General features: G+C 40.4%; 2 protein-coding genes and 1 non-coding gene across 3 annotated transcripts; 2 read left to right on the top strand and 1 right to left on the bottom strand.

Moving 5' to 3' along the window:
- The first annotated feature begins 1074 nt into the window (after positions 1-1074).
- LOC139344163 (coiled-coil domain-containing protein 200-like) lies at positions 1075-11718 on the top strand. Its single transcript, XM_070982123.1, has 5 exons — positions 1075-1561; positions 4310-4429; positions 7520-7586; positions 10816-10895; positions 11030-11718. The coding sequence occupies exons 2-5, from the start codon at positions 4355-4357 to the stop codon at positions 11054-11056; spliced, it is 249 nt and encodes an 82-aa protein (XP_070838224.1). The 5' UTR covers positions 1075-1561; positions 4310-4354; the 3' UTR covers positions 11057-11718.
- Positions 9806-9877, top strand: trnae-uuc (transfer RNA glutamic acid (anticodon UUC)). Its single transcript has one exon. It is a non-coding gene; the product is annotated as a tRNA-Glu (tRNA).
- LOC139344162 (transmembrane protein 106A-like) lies at positions 11664-23641 on the bottom strand. Its single transcript, XM_070982122.1, has 8 exons — positions 23494-23641; positions 19380-19565; positions 18633-18696; positions 17471-17624; positions 17202-17342; positions 16039-16082; positions 15674-15727; positions 11664-14873 (listed from the first exon to the last, which is right to left on the bottom strand). The coding sequence occupies exons 2-8, from the start codon at positions 19561-19563 to the stop codon at positions 14753-14755; spliced, it is 762 nt and encodes a 253-aa protein (XP_070838223.1). The 5' UTR covers positions 19564-19565; positions 23494-23641; the 3' UTR covers positions 11664-14752.
- Positions 23642-25406: the final 1765 nt, after the last annotated feature.

Below are 25406 nucleotides of genomic sequence, written 5' to 3'. Positions count from 1 at the left end.
ACCTGGCTACCACATTGGTTTGGTATCAAACAGCTACTAATGGGGGGCTTTATCATGCTGACCAGTGGTGTAAGAGGAACCCAGAGCTTTTACTTGAGTAAAAGAAGAAATGCTACATTGTAAAAAGTCCTCAATTAGAAGTCAAAGCCATTCAAAATTGTATCTAAGTATTAGCATCAAAATATACTTAAAGTACCAAAAGTAAAAGTACTCATCATGCAGAATGGTCCATTTTAATTTTACTTCCGTTTTTTATATCCTTGGAATATGATTGTTAATGCATTAATGTGTGTATAACAACTTGCAGCTAGTAAGGGTGGGGCTAGTTTTTAAGGGCTTTCTTTTTATCAAACCAAGCCCTCGGAGCAGAAAACAATTCACAAACAATTTGCTGCATGAGTGAAAGTTTGTTCTCGACCGTTAGGCACAGCAGTCTTTGACCTTTCTGTCTTCTATGAGTAATCATTTTTCTCTATTGTCTCAAGTTTGTAGGTTGTAAAGTTCATTGTCCTGAATTAACAGTCCTCAAAAACAACATCCTTCAATTGAGACCTAACAACTTAGACTTAACAACTACACAAATGCTCCTGCCTAATGACGGATCAGCCTCCTCTTCTGTCCTGTCCTTATCTAGAAGTGGTGAATTTGCTTAACTGGTCCTGCAGCAGTCAGCCATAGATTCCTTATTGTGCAGGGTAATAGCGCACTCTCTTGTCCACTGGATGAATGGCAGCCCTGGTGGACTATCAGGCATTATGACCCACCTCACTGTAAAGTGAAAAAATGTGGAGTTATATTTGTTCTTTGTACATTGCTTTCACTTCATTCAGTTCTAGAATCAAAAAGAGAAACCAAGGAGCAAAGAAGATTGCATGTCGTATCACAGATCACAGGATGGACCGTAGCACAAATACTGTCCTGTCTCAAGTGCATATAGCAGCAGTTTCCATTATTTTCATACTCATACCAGAGACAACCTTTAGATTACATTAATGTCTCCTGCTTTGGAAAGTTCTAGGCTTAAAATTAAACAGCAAAAATCTTTCGTCTTGGCACCACATTGCAGCTCACCTCAAAAGGTTCCACCCCACAGTCCTCATTGGCTCAAAATGAATTTGCTGAATTCATTTCTGCACATGAATGTGTCATGGCCAATGTGGACAGGAGAAATGATTACAGTGACCAGTAACACTTTAAATAAATACTGTATGGACATGTCAGTACTGTATTAAGGAAGACAACCAATTAATCCTTCCTGGTGAAGGTTCATTAGATACTGTATGGATAAACAAAATGTCTGACAGAAGAAAAAAAAAGCTAAACACAGAATCACAGGTGGGACCATTGTTAGTGTGGCTACAGGAGGTGGTGAACAATGATTTATCCACCCTACCTTTCTGTTTCTTTCTTACAAAAGCTGCCCAGGAGAGCATTATGTTACCTGGAAACTCCACTTAACAGGGTCAGAGACAGAAGAGCACTAAAGAGAGACTGACACCCCAGCCTCCAGCAGTCCTCCTGCAGGCTGCTACATCTGCTTTCTCTCCAGGGCACAAGTCAGGTGGGTAAACACTTTTATTTGCTTACTCATTATTTCTCAGACATCACTGTATTCAACTGTATTGCTAGGTGTAACATACAGACCCGTGTGTTGAGCCACAGTTTGTTTTGTACAGCAAACATCATGTTTTGTCCTGTGGTAGTGTGTTCCACCTAAATACAGTGTACATTATATACTGAGGTTTACTTTACGTACATGTCATGTAAAAATATAGGAAAGATGGACTATTAATTAGTTTTGACCTTCCCATATAAGGTTACAATCACAGGCCTTATGAGTAATATACAATTTTGAAAATGCATGTGCTGCATTCTGTTTCTGATTTATATTCATTTTAAACCCATATAGGCTGTATATATTTACATGCATGGCACAATGATAAAGTGTAATAATCATTATCATATCAAAACAAAATGGATACACGGGCAATTGGCTGACATTGGTATCTAGTGAGTGCCAGATGAGAGGAGTGCATAGAGAGCAGGTAACACAGGAAAGAGATCAGTAATCAGAGGAGCTGATGGCAGTGGTTGGGAGTTACAGTGTATCAGGTAACTCTGTTGTTAAATCAAAAGCGCACAATGCAGATAGACAGAGGAAGCAGGTGTATGTCTAAATATTCCTGTGGTGTCAGAAGCAAATATGATTTCTTGTAATTGTATTGTAACATGCTGTTTGATTAAGATAGCTGCTAACTTTTGAGTTCTAAATATTAAAGAGTAGCTTAACACTGGGCTCAAAGTGGTTCACTGCCCCCTCTGGCTGAAAGTGTCACCAGGGTGTGGGCAGAAGTGAGCTGTGGATGCTCTCCAAAACCCCACCATCACAGTGGAGCCAGATGGGTGTGGTTTCTACTCCATTTCAGTACAGCACATAAAGTGTCACATGCCTCTTATGCTAACTTGAATCACCAGCAGTCAAGTCTTACACATTCAAACCTACCTCCCCAGTCATGCTGTGCCAGGGCTGGATAAAGTGAAGGTGCAACCCTAAGTGGTGGCAAATCCTTCAGAAAGTCCTCCAACTTATGAGAAATTTCCTTTTGCTTACACAGCATACAGCACAAAACACGTGTGTGAACACGTCCCGCCTCCACAGGAGCTTCAGGTGCATTATGATCGGTGCCACAGCGCTTATCCACAATTGTCAAAAAGACATGATGACAAACAGTGGAGAGATGGCATCGCAGCTGCCTCTGAAGCCTGGGGTGCTCTGCCCCATAGGAAGCAGGAACCAGGGCCTTGGCGATTCTCACGCCATGAGGAGTGGGCCCTACAAGGCATGAGGTTAGGGCAGCCGACTCCCTCGGCTGTCATTCGAACTTGTGGGACTTGAGAGACAGAAAGTTCTGCATTATGTATGTATGTTCAACTGTTGCTTACTGTAGCTTTAACACGTTAATCCACAATAAAGCTAGCCACACTTCTACCATGATTATCACCACAGGAGTCACTTCTAAAATAAAAATTTCACCACCGCTTGTTTGGCAGGAATCTGATCGGTGGTAGCATCATCTTCACCGCCCAGTGGGCCATGAACATCACAGCTTTGTATGGTCTGAGCAAGCTGGCTGTTGGGTGCTAATTAAAGTTACATAATGTTACCAAACAAATTAATTCCTGAAGTTTGATCCCTTTTTTTCACGTCACTATATTACTTCCGTGTTTCATGTAAATTTGCATACAGCAGCAACAGATATACCAAAAACTGGAGAGGACCCAGGAGCAGAACAGGCTTCATCTAACAACAAAGCTAACTCTAGCTGAGTTAGTACTGCAGTATAACCACACAAAAAGGCAACATTAAAAAACAGTTATTGGCATTCCAACCCACTACTCTCATTTTTTTTGGTTGGCTTCAAATGAGGCTCAGCATTCATACAGCTTCTCTTCACTGGTCCTCAATTTTCAGTTTCAGTTTTCCACAGTTTTCCAGTTAATTCACTGGGTATTGACATCATCAGATGGTGGGAGTAGATGACGACTTTTTGTGTTGGTTCTTGCAGCCAATGATAGAACATTTCCTGTGCTTAGAGTTGAGCTTTGTACTGGCCCTCAAAGCAGTCTCAAGTAAAATGGTTATCACATGCAAGAGTTTTCCAGTCCTTGTGGGACATTTCCATTAACAGTAAAGTTAATCCATTGCTTGTCTCCTCAGATGGTGGGAGTGGATGAAGACTTGTGTTGGTTCTTATAGCCAACAGCAGAGAAATTGGATGATTTGCTCATAATGATTCCACAACTTCCACATCTTCATATATCTATGGTAGACAGCAAGGTGGGCAGGATGGTCACCTAGGCAGAGGACGGTCACCATGGTGGAGGTGGTGCTGTGTTACACAGTGATGTAGACAAGTAATGGAAGAAAACGCTCTACGATACTGACAAGGCATTCCAGGCTTTTCAGGAACAGTGTTTTTGTAGGAGAGAGACTCATTTTGGCTTGGACTTTGGGTTTGAATAACATTTTACATACACAAAAAAGATATCTAACATACAGGATAGGGAAAAACCCCAAAAGCATAATGTGCAGTAATGGTTTGACATTTTGGGAGATGCACTTATTTGTTTTGGGGACAAAAGTAAGATGAGAGGATCAATACCATGTTCACCATCAGAGTTACAAGTGATAATATATGATATGCTTGTTCTGCACCCAAGTGGGGAAAAAATCCATCTATTAACAATTCACATTTGTCTTGCAGTCCTTTTAAAAATATATATTCTATGTTATTTGTTTCTTCCATAGTGAATATTCATCAGTCACTGCTTCCTCCAGCTGTTGTATATCAGGATGTCAGCCATGCACTGGGAGGCCAGACGGCGTCAGAGTGCTCTGGACCGCAGGATGGCCAAAAACCAACAGCAGGTAAATAACATGTTGTACCAAACTGTTAAGGTTGCCAGGTTGTGTACTGAAGTACAATTTGAGGTCATTTTACTTCACCTGAGTTCTTACATTTTATTTTGTTATATATATTTTCGTGGCTAAATTCATCTGACAACTATATTACTCTGCAGATTACTATTTTATGTACAAAGTATACAACATGCATCTAAAATATGGTGCATTGTTGATGGAACTACCTAACCATTTATACAGGAGTAGGAGAATAGTCTAATATATATATATATGTGTGTGTGTGTGTGTGTGTGTGTGTGTGTGTGTGTGTGTGTGTGTGTGTGTGTGTGTATACACATATATATATATATATATATCTCTTCTCTTCTCATCATTTTGGTTAAAGAGCTTCTACATATTTGTGTATTAACCATTGCACAAACATAACATATAAATAACATATACAGCAAAACCTTTTTTCAAGGGAAGCAGTAGTGATCACACCATCACTGTATTGTCATCAGAAAAGGAAGAAGTTAAAATTAAGGTGCATAAGTTGTTAGCATCAAAATATACCTAGAGTACCAAACGTAAAAGTACTCATCATGCAAAATGGCCAATTTCTGAATAATGTGTATTATATTATTGGATTGGCTACACGGTGGCGCAGCAGGTAGTGCGCGTGCCTCACAGCAAGAAGGTTGCCGGTTCGATCCTTTCTGTGTGAAGTTTGCATGTTCTTCCCGTGCATGCGTGGGTTCTCTCCAGGTACTCCGGCTTCCTCCCACAGACCAAAAACATGGTAGTGCATGTTAATTGATGACTCTAAAATTGTCCGTAGGTGTGAGTGTGAATGTTTGTTTGCATGTGGCCCTGCAATCGGCTGGCGACCGGTTCAGGGTGTACCCCGCCTCTCGCCCATTGTAGCTGGGATAGGCTCCAGCCCCCCGCAACCCCGAAAGGGATAGGCGGTATAGATAATGGATGGATGGATATTATTGGATTATCATTATTGATCCATTAATGTGATCATGACTTTAATGTTGCAGCTAGTAAAAGTTGGATTTAATTGTAATTGCTCCCCACAGGGATCAACAGTGTTATTTTAACTGATAGTAACACATCACAAATTATTTTTTGATTATATTTTATATGAATATTTGGAATCTGCAAAGTAAGCAGTCATCAAATTGACGTAATACAGTAAAAAGTACAATATTTGCTTATAGTGGAGTAGAAGTATAAAGTGGCATTAAATGGAAATATTCAAGTTAAATATAAGTGCCTTTTACTGTGCATTACTTTTCACTACAATTTGTAATGTAGCCAAATGTACTTACAGCTATATAAATATATGGTAGTGCAACCAGAATGCAACACAGTCTGAGGACATAAGGCATAAATCCTAACATGATATCTTCCTGTCACACTTTCCAGTGGTCCCAAGTCTAATGTGATATATACTGCTCCACTGATGGTGATCCAGCAGTCTGTCTGGTCTACTTTATTATTGAACAACTGCAGGGCTGACTGGAAACTGAGCAGGGACATGCGACACCCCAGCAAGGGGTCAAACTCGTTTCCTGTGTGAATCTGACAACTTGTATCTTGCTGTTGATTTCCAGGATGTGTTCAGACACAAAAATATGTTTCTTTCAGTTGAATTTAATGGTTAACCTGAGTTAAGTAGCATTAACTTAAAATAAGTAAAGACTTATTTCAAAGTAAGGCATCACTTGGGCAAACTGTAGGTACTTGAAAGAAAGACTAAAAATCTTAGGTCTTTTTAATGAAATAAAAATGCATCTGATCTTACTGATTTCACCGAATCTTAAAGTTATCTTCTGCAAAATCAGAATTTCAGTGAAAGAATCAACAGGGAAAGCTGTTCACAGACCACTGCAACAGGATGCTGGTATCACTGGGTCACTAAGACAACTGCAGCTCAGATATCCTGAGTGGAGTGTTTCTCTGATGCAGTTCTTTAGGATGGACTATATTGTCAGGACCTTCTGTGGAAATCAAAAATAAAGGAATAAGGAGAAGATGGCGAGACAAATAAAAGTTGTCCCACTGAGTTTTTGACCATCAGTGTGCTGCTGGTATCACGGTAATCCACTGATCGGCAGTTGGTGGCAGTAACACAAATGAGTGTTGCAGTGCACCATCCAAGACAAGGAAGAGGAAGCCTGCTTGCAAGCAAACATGAATGTGAAAGTGCAAGAAGGAAGGATATCAAAAAATGTTAAATCTGCTTTTCAAAAGTTATATGCACTCAACTCATTCATTCATGCACAGGTGACTTTAGCATGTTTCCAGAATTAGGCTGCATGCATCAAGTCAATGAAAATGTTCATCTTTTCTTTTTATTTTGGTAAATGATAAAGATGTAATAATACACTCACATGATCAATGCAAATAACAACTTCTTGAGTCCTATATCATGTGTTATGCCTGTAACCAATAATGCTAACATGCAAGCATGGAACACATTTCAACAATAGCCATGTTTCCACTGTGCATTGCGGCTCAGCTCAACTCGACTTAATGCAGTTTTGGTACCAGCTAAGTTTCTCAATTTGGCTTTCAGCTGCAGGTGGCGCCCCCGCAATGTAGGCAGGATTCTTAACTGATCGTAGAAGCACCGGTTGAACTCCTGTGACATCATCTTCAATCAGACACAATCCCGCACTAGCAATGGGGGGTATCCTTTCCTTGTAAGATCCCTTCATCGGCAAGTCAAACTTCATCAATTGAGTCCAGTGAATTGAAAAAACATGGTTGTAATGTGGTTGTGTTCAGGATGTCCATGGGCCACAACTAAGGATTCTTGTGACGATTCTGTCTAACTAACTAGTGGTCTGCAGTATTGTCAGGCCACCATTTAGTATTGGCTCAATGGAATGGAATGGAAGCAAAAAAAAGAGCAAGTAGAGTGGAGCCGAGCCGAGCCGAGCCGAGCCGAGCCGAGCGTGCAGTGAAACATGGCAAATGATTCAGGGATGCTTTGTGATTGGGTCTTAAGTAAGAGATGATGCAGTCTCTATTCATTTGGTCACAAAACCTTTTTCACTGCATCTGTTTGGAGCATTTATTTCAGTTTACCTCTGTTTACAGCTGCTGCAGAGGGGTTCTGAGACCAGCCACAACACAACTGAAACAAACCCAATACAAGAGTATACAGGTATCATTATTCTTAACATGGATACATTCAGAACATTCAGAAGGCTTGATGACAAGTTGTACTTACTTTTTTGGAACAGCTACATTTTAAGATGATGTGAGACGCTGCTCATCACTGCAGGAACTTAACTTAAACATGATGTAACGTGCATCTGTTATCGTGGGTTTGCTTTTGTTGCCACTGCTCTTTGTCTGAGTTAGGGACGAGTTCCTGGAGCTAAATTTCAGCACTGCCCAGGAGGCGATACTTTAATTCAAGTTTCAGGTGCTGTCAGCTATTTGAGGTGGTGCTGTCGACCCCTTCATTGGAACTAAATAGTCTAGACCAGGAAAAACAGGCCTAAAACAATTGTGGACTTGAGTGTTTGCATATTTTTAATCATATAGTGAAGTTCTTGTTAATCAGTGAAGACTTTCTTCAGTTTTGATGGTCCAACAACTGCTTCACCTGACAAACAAATAGTCCTACTATTGTCTCTTTAGTGATGTATATCTGAAACATCTTGGTTTGTAAAATATGGTGGAAACAGCAGCCTCACAAGGGCCTTATAAGTTCAGGTTGTGAGAAGCCTCAGGCCAAAGGTTGTTTAGATCCTGCAGAGGAAAAGGGCTTAGAGTGAGAGCACTATGATGAAACAGAAGTATTTGTTGGGACAAGAGTTGTTTTTTCAAACCAGTAAGACCAATCAAGCACATTCAAATATCTGAATGATTACAGCACAGTTTCTAAAACAGCTAATGATATTAATGAAATGTAGTCAAGGAGCTGCAACTTGCAAAGTCCTTGGAAACATCCTCTCATCTGCTGCCGTCTGTAAATGATGAACTTCATTTTACAGAGGGAATAATAGTCTGCCAGCTCTTTACTCACTGAGTCACCGCAGAGGGAGCCAGTTCTCTGCCTGAGAACTCCCCTTTGAATCATGTCCAGACATGACATGACGACTGTGCAACCATCCACACACATCCACCCCAAACTCAAGTCCTGCCGCTTCCAGACACACAGGACAAAGGTGTCATTGTTGGCACTGTTACTGCCTCAAGAACATCTTTGTGATCTTTGAGGGTCTCAACACCTGAGTGGTCAGTCACAGTACACAGTGCCAACAAAACACTGCATACTACTACTGAACGTAAACACAGGGAGGACCGTGTACACTGTGTATCTGCACACAGTGAAATACAAGCAGATTGAAAAGGACAATTGGTCCCCAAAACATAAACGCTGAAGAAACACAATGAATTAAAATGGGCTCTCCAGCAAGCTGTCAAATGTCAATGTCAGTTTGTGGTCATGTGGAGCAGTGCTCAGCCTGTGAAAACAATATAACGTCAAGTCTGAGAAAATTGCTCAAACGACATCATGAGTAATCATAGAAACAGGTCTTCACAGGTCTCCTCAGTTCCTTGAGACCTGGTGTGATGTTGCACCATATCCAAATTACATTCAGTCTCACGGGCTGTTCACACGGTGCTCATCAGTCCTGCCAGCTCAGGCTTCATTGTTGTGTTACAGCAGTTTCAATAACACATACCTCATGGAAAAAAAACAAAAAGACCAAAAACAACGCTAGTCTGAAACATCTCAACTTTTGTTAAAAGAATTGTCATGAAAATTTTTTTTCTACATTCACGTTCCCTTTAGGATGCATTACAATAACTTTGGTGATCTGCCAACTTTTCATCATCGTAAGGTAAATGATAACAACAAATTGTCCAGTACTTTGGTTCACGGATCTGATCCAATTGGCCACAGCTTTACTTTTTGTGTCGTGCTAATTAGCACACATTAGCATGCTAACACATCCTAGTAAGATAGTTAACATTATACCTCCTGAACATCAGCATGTTAGTGTGGTGGCCTTGTTAGCATGCTAATGTTAAAATTTACCTTAACTATTTCTGTCACTTTTCATGCAAAAAACAAGTGTTTACACTATAAATGTCTTCCTGGAGAGACTGCAAATGTTTCATCCCCGTAGTTAATCGCTAATCACACACACGCACACACAAACAGCCGGGTGGCCGTCATGGTCCACAGTGTTCTCATTAGATGGATTGCTGCTGATCCTGCTGAAGGATTCATGAAGGCCACACAGGCGCTCTACGCGGTGTGTATCAGATATCAACAGCCACAGATTTACTGGAAATGACTGATGGGAGCAAAGTGAAAGACTGTATTCAGCCATCATCTCTCGCTCCACTCAGCTGTTATTATAGTCCCATATGGTCTAGCGGTTAGGATTCCTGGTTTTCACCCAGGCGGCCTGGGTTTGACTCCCGGTATGGGAAGATTCCTGTTTGTCAGATTATTTATGTGAATGCTGGTTGTCATTGTGTGTATTACTCATAAACCCTGTTATAGAACAGGGAATTAACTCCGTTTGTTTACAGATTACACCAAATGTGTACCATCTGGCGCAGCATCAGTCCTCCTTTGGTCTGTATTGCCTGGCAACCTCACAAGACTCTTGGAAGTCACGTCTCACAGCCCAACCCTTTGTTGCCCAGCAGAGCCATGCTAGCTGTCTCCAGTCTTTACGCAACAGCTTCATACTAACAATACAGACATGGTATCAATCTTTCTACTAAATCTTAGAAATAACTGTGAATGTATTCTGTGAGATGGTTCAGAGATTGGGATTTAAAAACGCATTCATTATTTTTGGCCACTTGGATGCAGAGGAACAAGCTCAACTTTTCACCTTCCTTTTAGCTCTGTTTTGGTCTCCACCAGCTCCTGAACACGGTCTTCCTCTTTGGCTGCTCGGCTGTGTTAACCTGCTAGTCTCTCACTCTGCTGTTTGGTGCTGAGTGGATGAGTGGAGTGGACAGTGGGTCAATCAGAGCCTTTTCACCTCTGACTACTCTGCTCATGATTTAGTCGGGTTGGTGTATGAGTGGGATCTCAATACTGTGGCTCTAATCACTACTTCTAATCATTGATGCAGAGTCTGGCTCCAAAAGAAGTGACCAGTGCACAGTGGAGATGTATCATCCATCTTTATGTAATCTGTAGTTTTCGCTGAAAACAGCAGCAAAAACAAATATGATGAACACAGCAGTTTGTGTGCTGGACCATCTAACGATGGTGGTGGGTTTATGAGCCACTCCTATCACAGCGCACACATAGTTTGATGAATCGTTAATGTAGACGGATTAGTTAGCGCAGTTTTAACCTCAGGAAGATTTGCTAGGCATGCGTCATGTTTTTCATGTGTCGTTTCCAGCTGGAGACCAGTGTCCACACTGCAAGGGCAACCTGAAGACACCTGTCCAATACAGTGGCAAGATCCCAAACAGATATTCAGTAAGAATCAATGCCTTCATCATGATGAGTTTGGATTGTCACATTTGCCCTCCTCTGCCTGACTGATAAGAGGATAACCTGTAATAGCACATTTCTGAGTATTTTCAGAGGAATAATAGCCGTTTATCTTACAGTCTTTGCAGTACACCCAGCAGTGGTGAGGAAGCAAGTGACGGCGCTGTCCTCTGATAACCTCTCTGGATTACTGGACCATGTTTGGAAGTGCTGAGCAACAACTCTGCATTTGGTTTTGTACAATTCATGGGAAGAATGTGGCTTAAAACATCTCTTCTCAAAGCCCGGCTGAGCTCATGATCACCTGGAAAATGTGTCCTTCTGACAGTCGTCAGTTCCATTTGTGTGGCTTTTTAACGAGTGCATCACTTCCCCTTTATCCCTGACGCAGACAGGACAGTCAAATGTCTAAGGAACTGTGCCAGCATGACATTTCAGAGGTCATTTCTCAGTGCAACTTACAGTGACCCAGTAATACATGAATATCCTCAACATTTAACTGAATAAACTCCTTAAAAAACACCTAAAAATTCACATAAGCACTCTTTCTATTGAGTCAGTGACAGAATCTTTTTGCTGGGTGCAGCACAGTACACCTTTTCTCACCTCCAAAATGCACTAATGCAGGAAAAACCTGTATCTCAGATCAACTGTAGTACCAGAAAACTGACAGTATTTGTCTGCCAACAAGATTACTTCATCACTCATTACACAAAAACTGACAACCAGTCACATGTATCATTATTGTCTTTTACTATAGTAGCTTTTATTTATTTATGTATTGAGCATATAACAAAGATTCTATTACAAACAAAACAAAAACAAAAAGGACACCTCTTTACTTCATGGGTTCAAATGCTGGAATATGTTTCAGTGGGCTTTCTTTCCCTGGAGTTTATTCCTGTAATACAACACAAAGCAAACATGTATGCATTTATGAGATACAGGCAAGGAAAAGCCAAATGTATCTATGTAGCACAGGTCATACACATATCCACAGTTTAGGCCTCATTGACTGCTGATTGCTCATTGACTACACAGTACACAGATGTGTTTGTTACCAACTGTAGAACAAACAACAAATAAACAATCAAAGACAAAACCCCAGTAACAATCAGCATGTTGTCTCTGTCCTGTCTGTCTGCATCCACCTCTCCTCTGAACAAACACATCACTCTGTGGGCTGTTGTCTCTCTCTGATGTCTGCCTGGTTTATGTTCGGTGGGGAGACTCAGTGTGGCCTCTCGAGGTGTGAATGTGAGAGCTGAGGAGTCACTCCTGTAAGTACTTTTGACAACATGTGATAAGTAGCTCTAAAAATGAGGAGGAACATGTTACTTCTTGAAGATTCATCTGGTATCATAACTTTGTATGGTATGGTTTGGGTGGCACGGTGGAACAGGGGTAACACCGTTGCCTCACAGCTAGAAGGTCCAGACCACTAACTAGCTGAACATATTTGTACTTATAAAAGAAACAAGACATTTCTTGATACTGATATATATGTACAATAATTTGAGAAACGCATATTATCTGTTGAGAATTGTGATTTTTATTTGCCAATTTATTTGACACAAGAAAAGTGATAAACAACTCTCATGGGCACCATGACTGCTACTGACTGAGATTACAACATCTAATAAAATCTATTTGTCACTCAGTGTAGGCTTCAATGCTGCTCGTGCACAAATCTGTTCGTACAGTAAGTGCAGTTAACAGTTACATTATGTGCAGTGCAGTATGAGACTGCTGTGACATCATCTCCAAAAAAATGGATCAGCAAAAATGAAAATGAGTTGACAAAGACAGGTGAATGTCTGTGGATAAATGAAACTGAACCAAAGTGGAACCAAAGCTCCACATCAACTGAGCATTACGTCTATATATGATGGCTGAACATGTCATTCTGAAAGCATGAGGCCACTTGAGCATCAGTGAGGTCCAACACTGATGTTAAGTGATAAGGTCTGGCTCACACTCAGTGACCCAAAGGTGTTGGATGGGGCTGAACTGAAATCATTTCTGTATGCAGCCTGCTTTGTGCATGGGGGCATTGTTATAGTGAAACAGGAAAGGTACAAATACAACTACTGGCACAAAATTAGAGGCATGCTGATGTCTAAAATATCACTGCAGGCCTATAATGCAGCATTTCAGTTTGTCAATATTGGTTCTCAATATTCAGTGAAGACTTTCTTCACTGAATATCGTCTCCTTCTTCAGTTTCCACTGGCTGCAGGGCAACTGCTCTCAGTAAAGAAATAGTCTAGCAAGTGTAACAGACTCCTGACTGTCGCTTTATATTAACTGAGAGCATTTGATCTTCTCCTCTGTCTGCCTGAAAGCAAAAAGACCTCTTTCCCAAAATGTTGAACTATACCTTTAAACACCACTTCTTTTCCCCCGTAGCAGGTTTTTGTCCAGGTAAATGTATGATGGCAGATATTAATGTGGGATTTCTAGTGAGGCGTAGACAGATGTGTGTGTTGAGTGTGGTGATAATGTGTACTATGTCACTGTCGATGTGTCCTCTTTACCGACTCCACTTAATCCTCTGGCCACTTCAGATTTAAAACACGCACCAGAAATAGAACAAATGTAAGACGTAACCATGATATGCAGTGCTGAAATCTACACCTGAAATCATTCCAGATCTTGCATCTCATAACATGCTGTCATTTACTTTTTTTTACCAGCAGAACAAACAATCTGACATGCAAAACCTGACATATTATGCCACCCTATAAACTTTATATGGCTATTTGGAGTCTCTTTTCACTCTGGTTTAGTCTCCACCAACTCCTGTGAGCAGTCTGGCTCTAGCTGCTAAATGCTTAGCTACGTTCATGAGCTAGTCTCTGTCTGTGTCTGTCTGCTGCGTGGTGCTGGGCAGGTCGTGTCCTGTGGCTTTATCACAGTGCTTTCAGTGGAAACAGCTGCCCGCTGCTCGAGACAATGCTGGTTTGAGGGCAGAAAAACCAAAACGAGCTAAAAGGCTTTGTGGAGCTGAAAGGAACTTGAGAGTTGATGATAATTCCCTGTTGGTCTGCTACTACCACTACCATCTTTCACACTGCATGCAGTCATTTGATCCGTTGTTCCTCTAAAAATATTAAGTATAATAAGTGTGGCTTTAAAATTGTGTTTCAGCATTCAGAGTGGAGGGAGAGGAGTATGGCATGATTAGAAGGCACCAGGATGCCATATACTGCTGAAAAGAATAAAAATAAAGATCATTTACAATAAGACTTCATTCAGAACTTCAACTGTTTGTATTTTGAGCACAGCTGCATCAAAGCTACTGTGTTATGTTCACTTGAAAAATGTATAGCTGAGTATTGCTAGATGTATTTACACTTAATAAATAGTGATTTATAGACAGTGATGGACTTCTACAGCAACACAACCAATCACACTGTCATGACAACAGCAGAAATCAGAATACATTCAGGCCCTCAGGTCGCATTTCTGCCTACTTTCATATTGCCACTGTGTCCTCACTGCTTTGATATTGGCCTTGGCCTCTTAACATCCGCTCAAGGCCAAGGTTTCCTCCACCGTTCACTTTTATCTGTCAAACAGCAAAAGGGTCAGCAGAGATGGTGAGAGCGGAGCATGTGAACCCATCCTTCATCAGTTTCTTTGTTCAGATGTAGGGTGGGCTAGGAAGAGTCCATTCTTCATTTAGCATCCTGGTATCACATTATATCTCATCCAATAACTTAGGGACACAGTTCATGGAAGAGGAAAACATTTAAAAAAAACATGGCAGGCCCAGCTATTCCATCTCACAGTATATCCACAGTATGTGTTCACTGATATGTCCATTCGTCCACCATCCATCAAGGCGGTGGGGGTTGCATACTGTGTGGTATGGTGCTGTTTGCTCCACAGTCGATGTACTCATATGTCTCCAGGGAGAGCTGCTCATAGTGGGCCAGGTAGTACACTGTCATAGACATCCTGCAGTGACAGGAAGACAAAACACAGCAGAATTATGCTGACACTGATATTAACTTGAACATGAGTGTCACAAAAGAGCAGTTTAAGAACACATTCTTGCTTTCTTTTTGGGAGTGCCGAGCTCTGTCCAGAGTTCAATAATGAAAGTCATGTTATGGCATCAGAGGTGGTACTTCTGTATTCTTTAACTTTGCACAGCGCTAGGTCTGCTGCTGGCACTGCTTCCAGTCTTTACACTAAACTATGCTCACACAGTTTTTAATCAACATGGTAACAACACATTTCATATGTAGGCTTTACAACAAGAAATAGCATCACTGCTGTTTGTTACTGTGTTCTTTTAAATGTGTACTTTTCCATAAATTTTTCAGTTTTTCTAAACAAAGATGTTTTTCTTCTCCTTCCAGTCTGAAGTATGCGACTGAAGCACTGTGGAGGATTGTTTAATCCGTTCACCATGAGGCATGTGAGCAGTGCAAACTGGGCCACAAGTCAAGACAGATACTGTGAACGGTTATTCCTGTGTTCTCTGGCTTTAGACTCAGCACTGATAACAATAACCTCCGTTTCAAGGTTCAAGCGGAGGAGCCAGCTGACGTGGAAACATAGGGAACATTCATATTGTCTTTTCAAGAATTCTGATTGCACAAATAGTTTTTTTTGGACATTTCTGAGGTTGTTTAAAGCCCATGAAAACCTGGTTAAAATATGATTAAATAAGCATTTCTCTATGATACACAAATCTGAAAGGTTTCACAAGACCTATGGAAACACATTACTGAACACATGATGATACTTACTGTAGATGCAGATACAGAATGTGGACTGGCAAGGAAGCTTTCTTGCAGTAGTTACTGCAGAGAAAAGGAGGTAAAAAAAAACAGCTAATGAGTGTTGCCATGTACAGTATTTATAGAATGATAGACATTTTGACCTGACTAAGCAGATATTTAGGAAGCAACACTGAGCTTAAACACTGCTATGACATCTGAACATGCTGCTGAGTGTGAAATCTCAAAGTAGTGACCTGTCGTTATTAGATTTCCACTGGCTACAAATTAAAGCATCGGGCATACAATTTGTGATCCAGAATGCAGACAAAGGAGTGAAAAATGCAGAGAATCTTACAACCAGCAAGCTAGAGTAAGTGACACTGGCTGCTCACCTCATGCCAGGGTCTGCCAGAGTGATGGGGATCACAAACGAGTACTGGAAGGAAGGGAAGAGGCAGAAGAAATTCAGAAGCGTTCCTCACTCTGAAGTATTTACACTGCCCACAGGTTCCATTCATCAATATCACAATGTCAACAAGTATTTTCCTAATGTCAAGGTACAGTATATCACAAGTGTATGCAAATTCACCTCAAACAATCAAAATATTGCAATGTTATGAACTATGTTCCACTTTTACTACTGTAAAGATCAATTACAATCTTTTTCTGTGTCTACAGATAAAATAATAACGTGCCCAAATTCCACCACGTAAAATGTATGTTAAAGACTCAGACTGGAGAAAGGCTATGTTTTTCTTATTGCCAACAAATCCCATGACAAGACCAAAAGCAGCAATGTGTGAGTCTGCCTGTCTATGATTTCTGACTACTCTGTCTGAAGCGCTCAGCTCCAAACCCATTGGTTCCTATTGAAGACATAAATCTACTACAGTTTCATATTTAAAAAAGGCTCAGTAGTTTCCTTAAACAGCCATTTGCTGTAGTTTTTAACAAACGTCACTCAAACAGGAGGACATCAGGGACTATAAAGACAGTCTCTTTTTCAGAAATACCTTCACACTCAGACTCATGTGAGCATAGAGCAGCAACTAACAAACTGATGACTTGTGCAGAGACAAAAACATGTGCTACAAGCTCTGAGAACAGCCAGATGGACATCTGACACTATCGAAACATGACTCATCAATACTGACATGCTGAGCTATCAGCGTATATGTGCTAAGCCCATACGAGTGCTTTAATAATCTCCCTGTGGAGAAATGACATCTTAAATTGCAATGTTTAATATCTTTGATAATACTGACCTCATTGCTCATCCTCCACTGCTATAATTATTCCACACAAGTTTCAGATTTTAGTTTAGTAAATGCGACACTACATCTGTCACTGTTTTACTCTAAACACTTACATATGCTGGGCAGCCCTCCTTAATTTGAAATACCTTCCCACATGTAAGCGAACCCAATCTAATTTGTTGTTGGTTTAAGTCTTTCCATGGCATCTGGGGACAATAAACCATGATTTTTTGATCAGCACACTGTATAGTCCATTCCTAGATGATACTTTCTGTTCCCATGAGGATGCAATATCTCACCGTTTTGATAGACAGAGGATTGATAGAGGTCACATTTTTAATGGCAACTGTTCCCACCACCATGTCAAAGTTCAGGGCCTGCACCGTCAGATTGTAGGCCTGCACTGCCACAAAGTTGTAGTTGGTGATGTTCAGGATGTTCTACAAGGAAACACAGGTGTGATTTTACAACGAATAATACATCACCTTACAATGAGAGTAAGTTGTTACTAAGAGTTATAACGATCAAAATAATTAGGACAAGACATCCATCTCTCCTATCTACCTACCGTGATGTTAATCTGGACATCCTCTTCAGTGAAGTAAACAAAGGATGAGTTGACGGCTACTGGAGAAAGAAGGACGGAGCGAGGAAACAGGAAGAACAACACCAGGGAGCTGACCAGGAGGCACACGCCAATGGACACAGCAACGTACAGCTTCCTGAGAGAAGAGGAAACACCAAGACATCATCAGTCGATAACAGTCCAACGAAACAAACTCAGCCTCTTCGTGTCATAACTTAGAGTCCATTCTGTGCATGAGCTGACCTTCCTTCACGACACCTAGGTTCAGCTGCAGGTTCATTTGGTAAAAAGGCCTTCTCCAACTCTTATACCTCATCCTGAAACACGCTGCAGCAGAAACTGAAGCTGTCTGTCGTGATTTTAAACTGCTTTCATAAAATCTGGAGAGAGTGTTTGCGCTTAAGCACCTATCACTTTTCTGCTTTGTGCTCTATTTTGTCTCTGTATTGAAAGTTCTGCCTGTAACTTTGTGTTGTATTGTTGGTGTTGTCTTGACCATTTCTCTCTTGAGAATGAGACCTCATGTCTCAATAAAGCATACAGTAGCAGGCAGACTAGCTGATAGTGTTCTGAATATCTTGGGCATTGATATAACTGTCTCCATCATACACTGCGGCATCAGCTAACATTCCATGAGGACGTCCACTTTGGTGATGTCATATGTGATGCCCACATGGGCAGTAATGAATGCAGAAATGCACTGTCTCTTATTAATGGGTCCAACAGCAGTTGATTGTGTGTCACTAGACCCGTGACATATTAGTGAAATATCTCTCCATAGATGCATGTATGTATATTAAGGCTGTCAAGGAATATTTTTAATTCAAATTTGTGAAACATATCCAGAAACTCGATTGTCAAAGTTAGCATTCGATTGTGGGGGGAGAAGCACCACAGTGACGGCTGCATTGACAGCACAGCATAACACACAGGAGTCACAGAACCAACTTCTACTGTCAAGTAGTTACTGTCTTTTGTTTTGTTTTTTAAAAGGGAACTCTGTTGAAGTCCGACATATTCAAGTGTCTCCGGTCATAATGCACAGTGAAAATGATTGCTTTGAATGTGAAAATACTTCAGCTAAACATGCCGTTTTTGTACATAGTGTGACTCAAGCGTGAATGTTGAGTATTTGTTTTCTTACGTGTGTCTGGGTCTCAGCCTCTGGTCGTTACAGGGGATGACAGCCACCAGTTTGCTCTCCTGACCTGTACACGTGGAACATGGTTTCATATCAAAGATGGCAAAGTGGAAGCAAATGTGATATTGTGAGAGGCTGGATCCTCTCATGTTTGTGTTCAACTGCCTAAGAAAGACTCCTTGATTGAGTCACAACACCCCAAGACGTATTGAGCATTTTACAGTGAAAAAACCAGTAGGTCAGTGCTCTCTGGTGGACAAACTATGCAATGGTGACTCTGTGTCCAGATTAACAAACAAATCTTTTGCATTCCTGATATGCGGCTGACTAAATTTAAATTTATCAGGTGAGTTCTACTTAACATAAAGCAGCTATGTACGAAAGGTGACTATTGAAAATATAGTCTAACATAAGGCCCGCACACTGTCCCAAATATGTGACACATCGCTGTCTTTTTATGACAAAGGAGCCCTTCTTCTTGCTGTAGTGACGTCGCTATCTTGTTTTCTAGTTCACATGTGTGGAATGCATCTGTGTGCACAAACTCTGTCTGTAGAAGCGAATTATACTGAAAGCTTTACAGTGTGGTCGTCTTAGAAAAGGATGTTGACAGCCAGTGTGGACAGGATGAAGAGCTTACAGAGACCAAGAAACCTAAACCTGGATACAATTATTTAAGTGCTGTATTAAGATGGACTTAAAAAAGTGAAATAATGTCCATAACTATGCAGAACTTTTGCATGTGTGTACCTCTGGGTATACGTCCAGTACCCTGGCAGGTGGGACAGTCCACTGTTTCTCCTGAGCTGTGTCTCCGACTGACACCCCCCTTCTTGGTGCCATTGTTCTCAATTATTGGTTGGTTGTCATCTTGGTCGCTCTGTGATCCTGCCCCTCCATTGCCACCATCACATCTGCTGGCAACAGCCCCCATACCTTAAGAAACACAACGACCATTACAGTCACTAGTCAACTACACAACTGAGCTGGAGAAAAAATCTTTGACTATTTTATTTTAGAATTATGGCTTTATTCTTTTAAGTATTATGACTTTTTGTGAGTTTGCGACTTTACTGTAATATCATTTTTCTAATAAAATTGAAGTTATATTTGAAACCTTACAAGTCTTTACTAAAATCATGAATGTTTTATATTTCTATAATAATACTTTTGTTATATCATTACTTATCTTGAAATACAACTGTAATTGCAAGATTACGACTTTATCATCATAACATTATGATTTTTCTTAAATCTAATTACTACAAATCTACTCTCATAGTCTCAGATTTATGGCACCGGTCATAACACCGGTCATTAGCACAAAAGCAAAGCATCGTACCAACTTACACCTGTCTGTCTTCATATGAGCACCTCAATATCGTTTTAAGGTGAAACCAGAGCCAGCAGCACAGAAGATCTAAACAATCAGCACAGTTTCAGGGTGGACACGAAGGATCAGTGTCACCAATTCAGTGTCTGACCAAATGTGAAATATGCTCACAATCTCTCCTTCTGTTCCTGAGTTATGGTGTTTAATAATGGCCAGAAAGTGTTTTCGCAGAACATCGTGACATCAAGGTGTTGTTGACCTTTGACCTTTTGGACATAAAATGCCATCACTTCATCTTTTTATCCTCTGAGACATCTGTGTGTGTTTCTTGAGTTATGGCCAAAAATATGTGAGGTTGCAATGTCATTTGACCTCTGACCATCAAAATCTAATCAGTTCATCCTTGAGTCCACATAAACCTTTGTGCTCCTGAGATATCGTACATATACGACGGACACAGACGGACAACCCGAGAACCTCATGCCTCCAGCCACATCTGTCGCCGCCACAGAAGCATAAAAATCCTTTGACGCCCATGTGTTTGGAACGACATGTTCATGGGTGGAATGTTCCTGTGTCCACTAACTGTTGGTGATGCAGTGTGTAGTATGCTCACCAAGTGCATCTGCATGTGGACAAAACAGTTGCCTCGACTGAAGGAAAGGAAAATAAAGTTATCCCTGTAGTGGGATAACTTTATTTTCGTGTTAGTGTTTCGTATAAATAGAATACTGCTGAACACTTTGTGAGTGTGGTGAAGTTTCATGCTGACAAAGTACAGGTGCATGTAGGCCTGACACACCAACCGAACACACTGACAGCTTTCAGATGAGGAAACAATCATGTCTGTAGAAACAGAAACAGAAATCAGCTTGGAGACCTTTGGTTTCCTGACAGCACTGTTGCATACTATCAATCTTTGTTATGATGTTGTAAACATCCAATCAAATGGATTCTAATGACAGCTCCTCATGGAGTGAACTACTGTGTATTACTGTAACCTGTTTATAAGGGATGATATATGTTAAATATTCTAACTGAAGAGGTAATGGAGTCATGATTCACTCAACAATTCAACAATTCAAGGACTTAACTTCAGTTGCTACTTTGACTTTATTTGCTACAAATCCTCTTTGCAGTCAAGGAGGGCTGTCAAATACTCAAAATTCAAATTGGAATTGTTAAAAAATCCATACACTCAATTGTGACAATTAATATTCGATGGTGGGGAAAAAAAAAAGCTCCACCAGCACTGCATGATGGACAAGAGTCAAAAAGCCAGAGTGCCATTTTTATTTCTTCTCTGATGTCCACCCTGTCTCTCAGTCCTCTCCTGATTCATTAATTAATATTTTATTTCAACCCAACCAGAGTTAGTGGTGATTGTTAGAATCAAGAAGGTTTTGGTGAGCTTGATTTTTTGATGTTTCTGTGAATAGAGTCTGGTGGGTTTGACCAGAGTCAGACAACAGCTGTTTCTGATTAAACAAAACCGATACATGTCTGTATAGATCCCATCCACAATGCCGTCAGACACTTGTCATAACAATGAGAGCCTGTCAGTGGCAAAAACAAACAGCGTTACTGGATGTACATGTGCAAACACCCAGAGGGATAACATTGCAGCCCACCTGATGGCTGCAGCTGCAGTGCTCTTGTACAATACTGAAAAACCTGCACAAAACTGTTGTCTCTACCACTCACTTGAACACAAAAACATGGGAAAATAAGGTCCATGATCTGATAATAAGTGACCAGAATGAGTTCTGGGAGACCTCGACCTGCACAACTGTGCACACAACGTCTCTTTCACTGACTGAAAAGGAAATGTGGGTCAAGCAAGATCTTTAAAAAGACATGTTTATGTTGTAATAATATAAAAGTAGTATGTCTCTGGTTGTACTGGTTTGTGCTGTAATGCAAAAAATAGATATTCAAAAGGATCAAAGCTATGTGGAGTTTTTTTAGAAGAAATATTCAAACATCATTTGTGGCCAGTTTTGACAGCCTGAGTGTGGACTGTGGCAAAAGATAATAACAGTCTTTTACAGTGTTTAAATGTATAAATCATTTGTTTTAAAAAGGCTTTATAAATGGATTCAATTGTATTTAAATGCATTAAGGCAGAGTATTGATAAACTTGTTATAAAATAAAAAATATATATTTTTACCGGAGCTCCGTTGAGTCGGTGCTGAGTTACGGCATCACACTGTGGTTCAGCAGTTGCGCTGCTGCCAAAAGGAAATGGCTCCAGAAGGTGATTAACACCCAAAAAATCTGCGGACGTCCTCCCCATTCCCTGGAGGAAATATACAACAGCCGCTGCCTAAAGAGGGCTCAAAGCATCCTCAAAGACTCATCTCACCCTGGCCATCACCTCTTTGAATTGCTACCCTCAGGGAGGCGGTTCAGGGTCATCAGCAGCAAAACAGACTCGGGAACAGTTTTCACCCCAGAGCCATTACTGCAATGAACAATGCCAAACACAGACAAATACTCCTGGAATAGTCTTTTTTAAATTCTCCTCATGGATACATATTTTATACAGTTTTCATCTTATTTAAACTATAATGTACCTGTGTCTGTTGTATTGTATCTTTTATGTCCTTTAAATAGCAATGATATGAGAGTTCTACCTCAATTTCGTTGTACCTGTGCAATGACAATTAAAGACATTTGAATTGGAAATTTGAGTAAAAGGTAATTAAATTATTTCATTAATCACTAAATATGTCAGTTTTCTTATTCTGTTCTATTCTGGATTTTCTGACAATTAAATGTAAAATTGTTATGTGTGTTGTTGTGTTATCACAATGGCCACATGTCCAGGAGATAGGATGAAATACACCAGAATTTTCTTTTAGCAATGGATGACTCTGTAATGCCAAACGTACTTGCCAAACTATCACCAGCTGCAGTTCGCTGTGCTTTATGGAGCATTTTAACATCTTTAAGCTTGCTGTTTACATTTTTTGATGACTCATAGCTTTTGGCTTCCTGTAGGCCTACACCATCTGCTCAGCAGGTGACCACCATGGAACATTAAGCAGCTAAAGAACCACATATGTTTTTTTGCAGGAGATGGTAGAGACCAAAACAGAGCTACATAAAAGAGTGAACAGCGCCTCATCAGGTGGACACAAACAAGGCCCACATGCTCTGCAATGGACTGCATCAGCATCCTGCTTTCTCACTTTGATGACTGTTGCTGCCAGGTTAGAAAAACGACTTGACTCATACATGACTGAACTCCGAACATTTTTTTTTTTTTTAGAGTAGCACCAAGCAAAAGTGGCACTTTTAATACCTGGAGGACAGGTATAGTATTGTTAACAGCGTCCTGGAACAAAAAAGTTTCGTCTGGACTCTAATGTAGCCTCTCTGGACAGGGACATGAAGCGTTTCTTGGTAACGTTTCGACTTGTTTCTACAATGAGCTCTCTGTCAGACATGTCGCACTTTCATTTCCGCTCAGTGTCCGCCTCCTTCAGATGTTTCCCAGTTGTAAGATAACCACACTGACAGCTTACCTGACCCTGAGCTGCTGTCTTCGCAGGTGGACAGCTTCTTCCTCTCCTGTCCCGCTGAGGGCCACCGATGTCTTGTTGTTCGCTGATATTTGGTGGTGGGGGTGGCAGCGGCAAACTGCTGTGGCACCGTCACAGCGCACGAGACACAACATACAAATACTTCCGGTCACAACTTTCAAAGTAAATCTCATTTTGCTACCCCTTTCCATTATGTACAGCAGGCTATTTCAAATTCACCCAACATTTAGTAGCACAGTGAGTAGCGTGTTTTGATGTGATCTTATTTACTTGTTTTTACAAGTCTGTCAACAAGAACATTAAGGAATATATGCAATTTTTCTGCTGACTTCCTATCAATTTCTTCTTTTTCTCATAGATGTGCTTGGTTAAAATAAAATTATCATAGCAAAGTATCACATGCTGTGGTAACAGGACGTTGCCAAGTTTCTGTACAGTCCAGCCCTATTTTGAATAATACCCCCCCATCTTACTTCCGGTATTACTTTCCGTTCTTGGAAGTTTAACTCAGCAGTTAGTCAGCTTTTTTTTTTACTCTTCTTTGATTCTTTTTTTCAATCAATCAGTAATAAACTACTAATTTAGTTATGACACTAATAAAATATAGTTCTGCCAATCAAAGCTAGCTTTTAATTCTAGGCTTCTAATTTATATACAAAACAATATGGACAACATGGTTACAGCAGCTCATTCCAATTTTCTATCCGTAATTACAGAATGAAACAATAACCTATGTTGATCCTCCCGGACTGACACTGTAGACCAGTTCTGGAGTTCTCTGATCGTGCCCTGATCTTGCTCCTGGCGACCCCCCTGTGACTTGTTATTATTATTATTATTATTATTATTAGTGGGAGTAGTAGTAATAGTAGCAGTGGTAGTAGTAGTAGTAGTAGTAATTGTAGCAGCAGCTTTGTAAGCAGGAGTATCATCAGTGGACATTTTTAACTTTTTATTATTAATCTTTTTTTTTTTTCTCATCTCTCTTCCTATACTTTCCTGTAGTTTTCAGTACATGACAACTAACATAACCCTGCTTTGTCATTACCCATACAATTAACAATTCCATTAACTACCCTGTATGTACTGTTCTTACTGTTGTACAGAATAAACATACTTAAACACTTGTACATAGACAAGGTTGTCCACATATTTTTGGTCATATAGTGGCTTAGGGCAAAGGGAACTGCTGTCCAAGCAGACATTTTTAACAAATTTCTTGACTCATACACATCATCAAGTACTCTATGTAAAGTGATGTTTCATGTCAGTGACTCTGTGTCCTCATTGAAAATCTGCTTTCTATAGTAACATCTGCTCGCCTTTTAGTCAAATGTCTTTATGTTCCTAAAAAGGAAAATAAACCAGAAATCCCTCATGAGTCATTGTGACTTTAATTGGAGACAGATTGATTTGTACACCATAACAATGCTCATAAAGTGCGACACAGAAAAAAAAGCTCAAACAATCCAGCTTTTCTCTTCCTCCTTAAATACTTCACTTCTTTTCCTTCCCCCAGTATGAAAATATTCCACCAGATTGGCCCTTGTGGAACACATATGTTAACTTAAAGCAAAATGACACACAGTACAGTATGCGAAAGTTTTCATGTTTATCAAATGCACATTTCAGCCAGGGTCCATTTCCTAACACTTGAGTTTGGATTAGACATGTGCACCAGGGTTTCATTAATTACCTAAAGGGACCATGGAGAGATTCAGAGGAGTGAATGTAATGAACAATGTACCAGAAACCCTGGGATACATGACATGAAGCTCAGGGAAGCTATGGCGGATAACAACTGTTATCCCAGGAACTGTGTGGGAGGAGATGACTTCAAACGGACATCTCCAAAAAAAACCCCGACCTATTTCTCATTGTCCCCATTCCCTTTT

Source organism: Chaetodon trifascialis, chromosome 15 (genome assembly GCF_039877785.1).
Source record: "Chaetodon trifascialis isolate fChaTrf1 chromosome 15, fChaTrf1.hap1, whole genome shotgun sequence".
In the NCBI taxonomy this organism is placed as follows: domain Eukaryota; kingdom Metazoa; phylum Chordata; class Actinopteri; order Chaetodontiformes; family Chaetodontidae; genus Chaetodon; species Chaetodon trifascialis.
The sequence above is the reverse complement of the archived record's forward strand: the minus strand, read 5'-3'. Positions and strand labels throughout refer to the sequence as shown.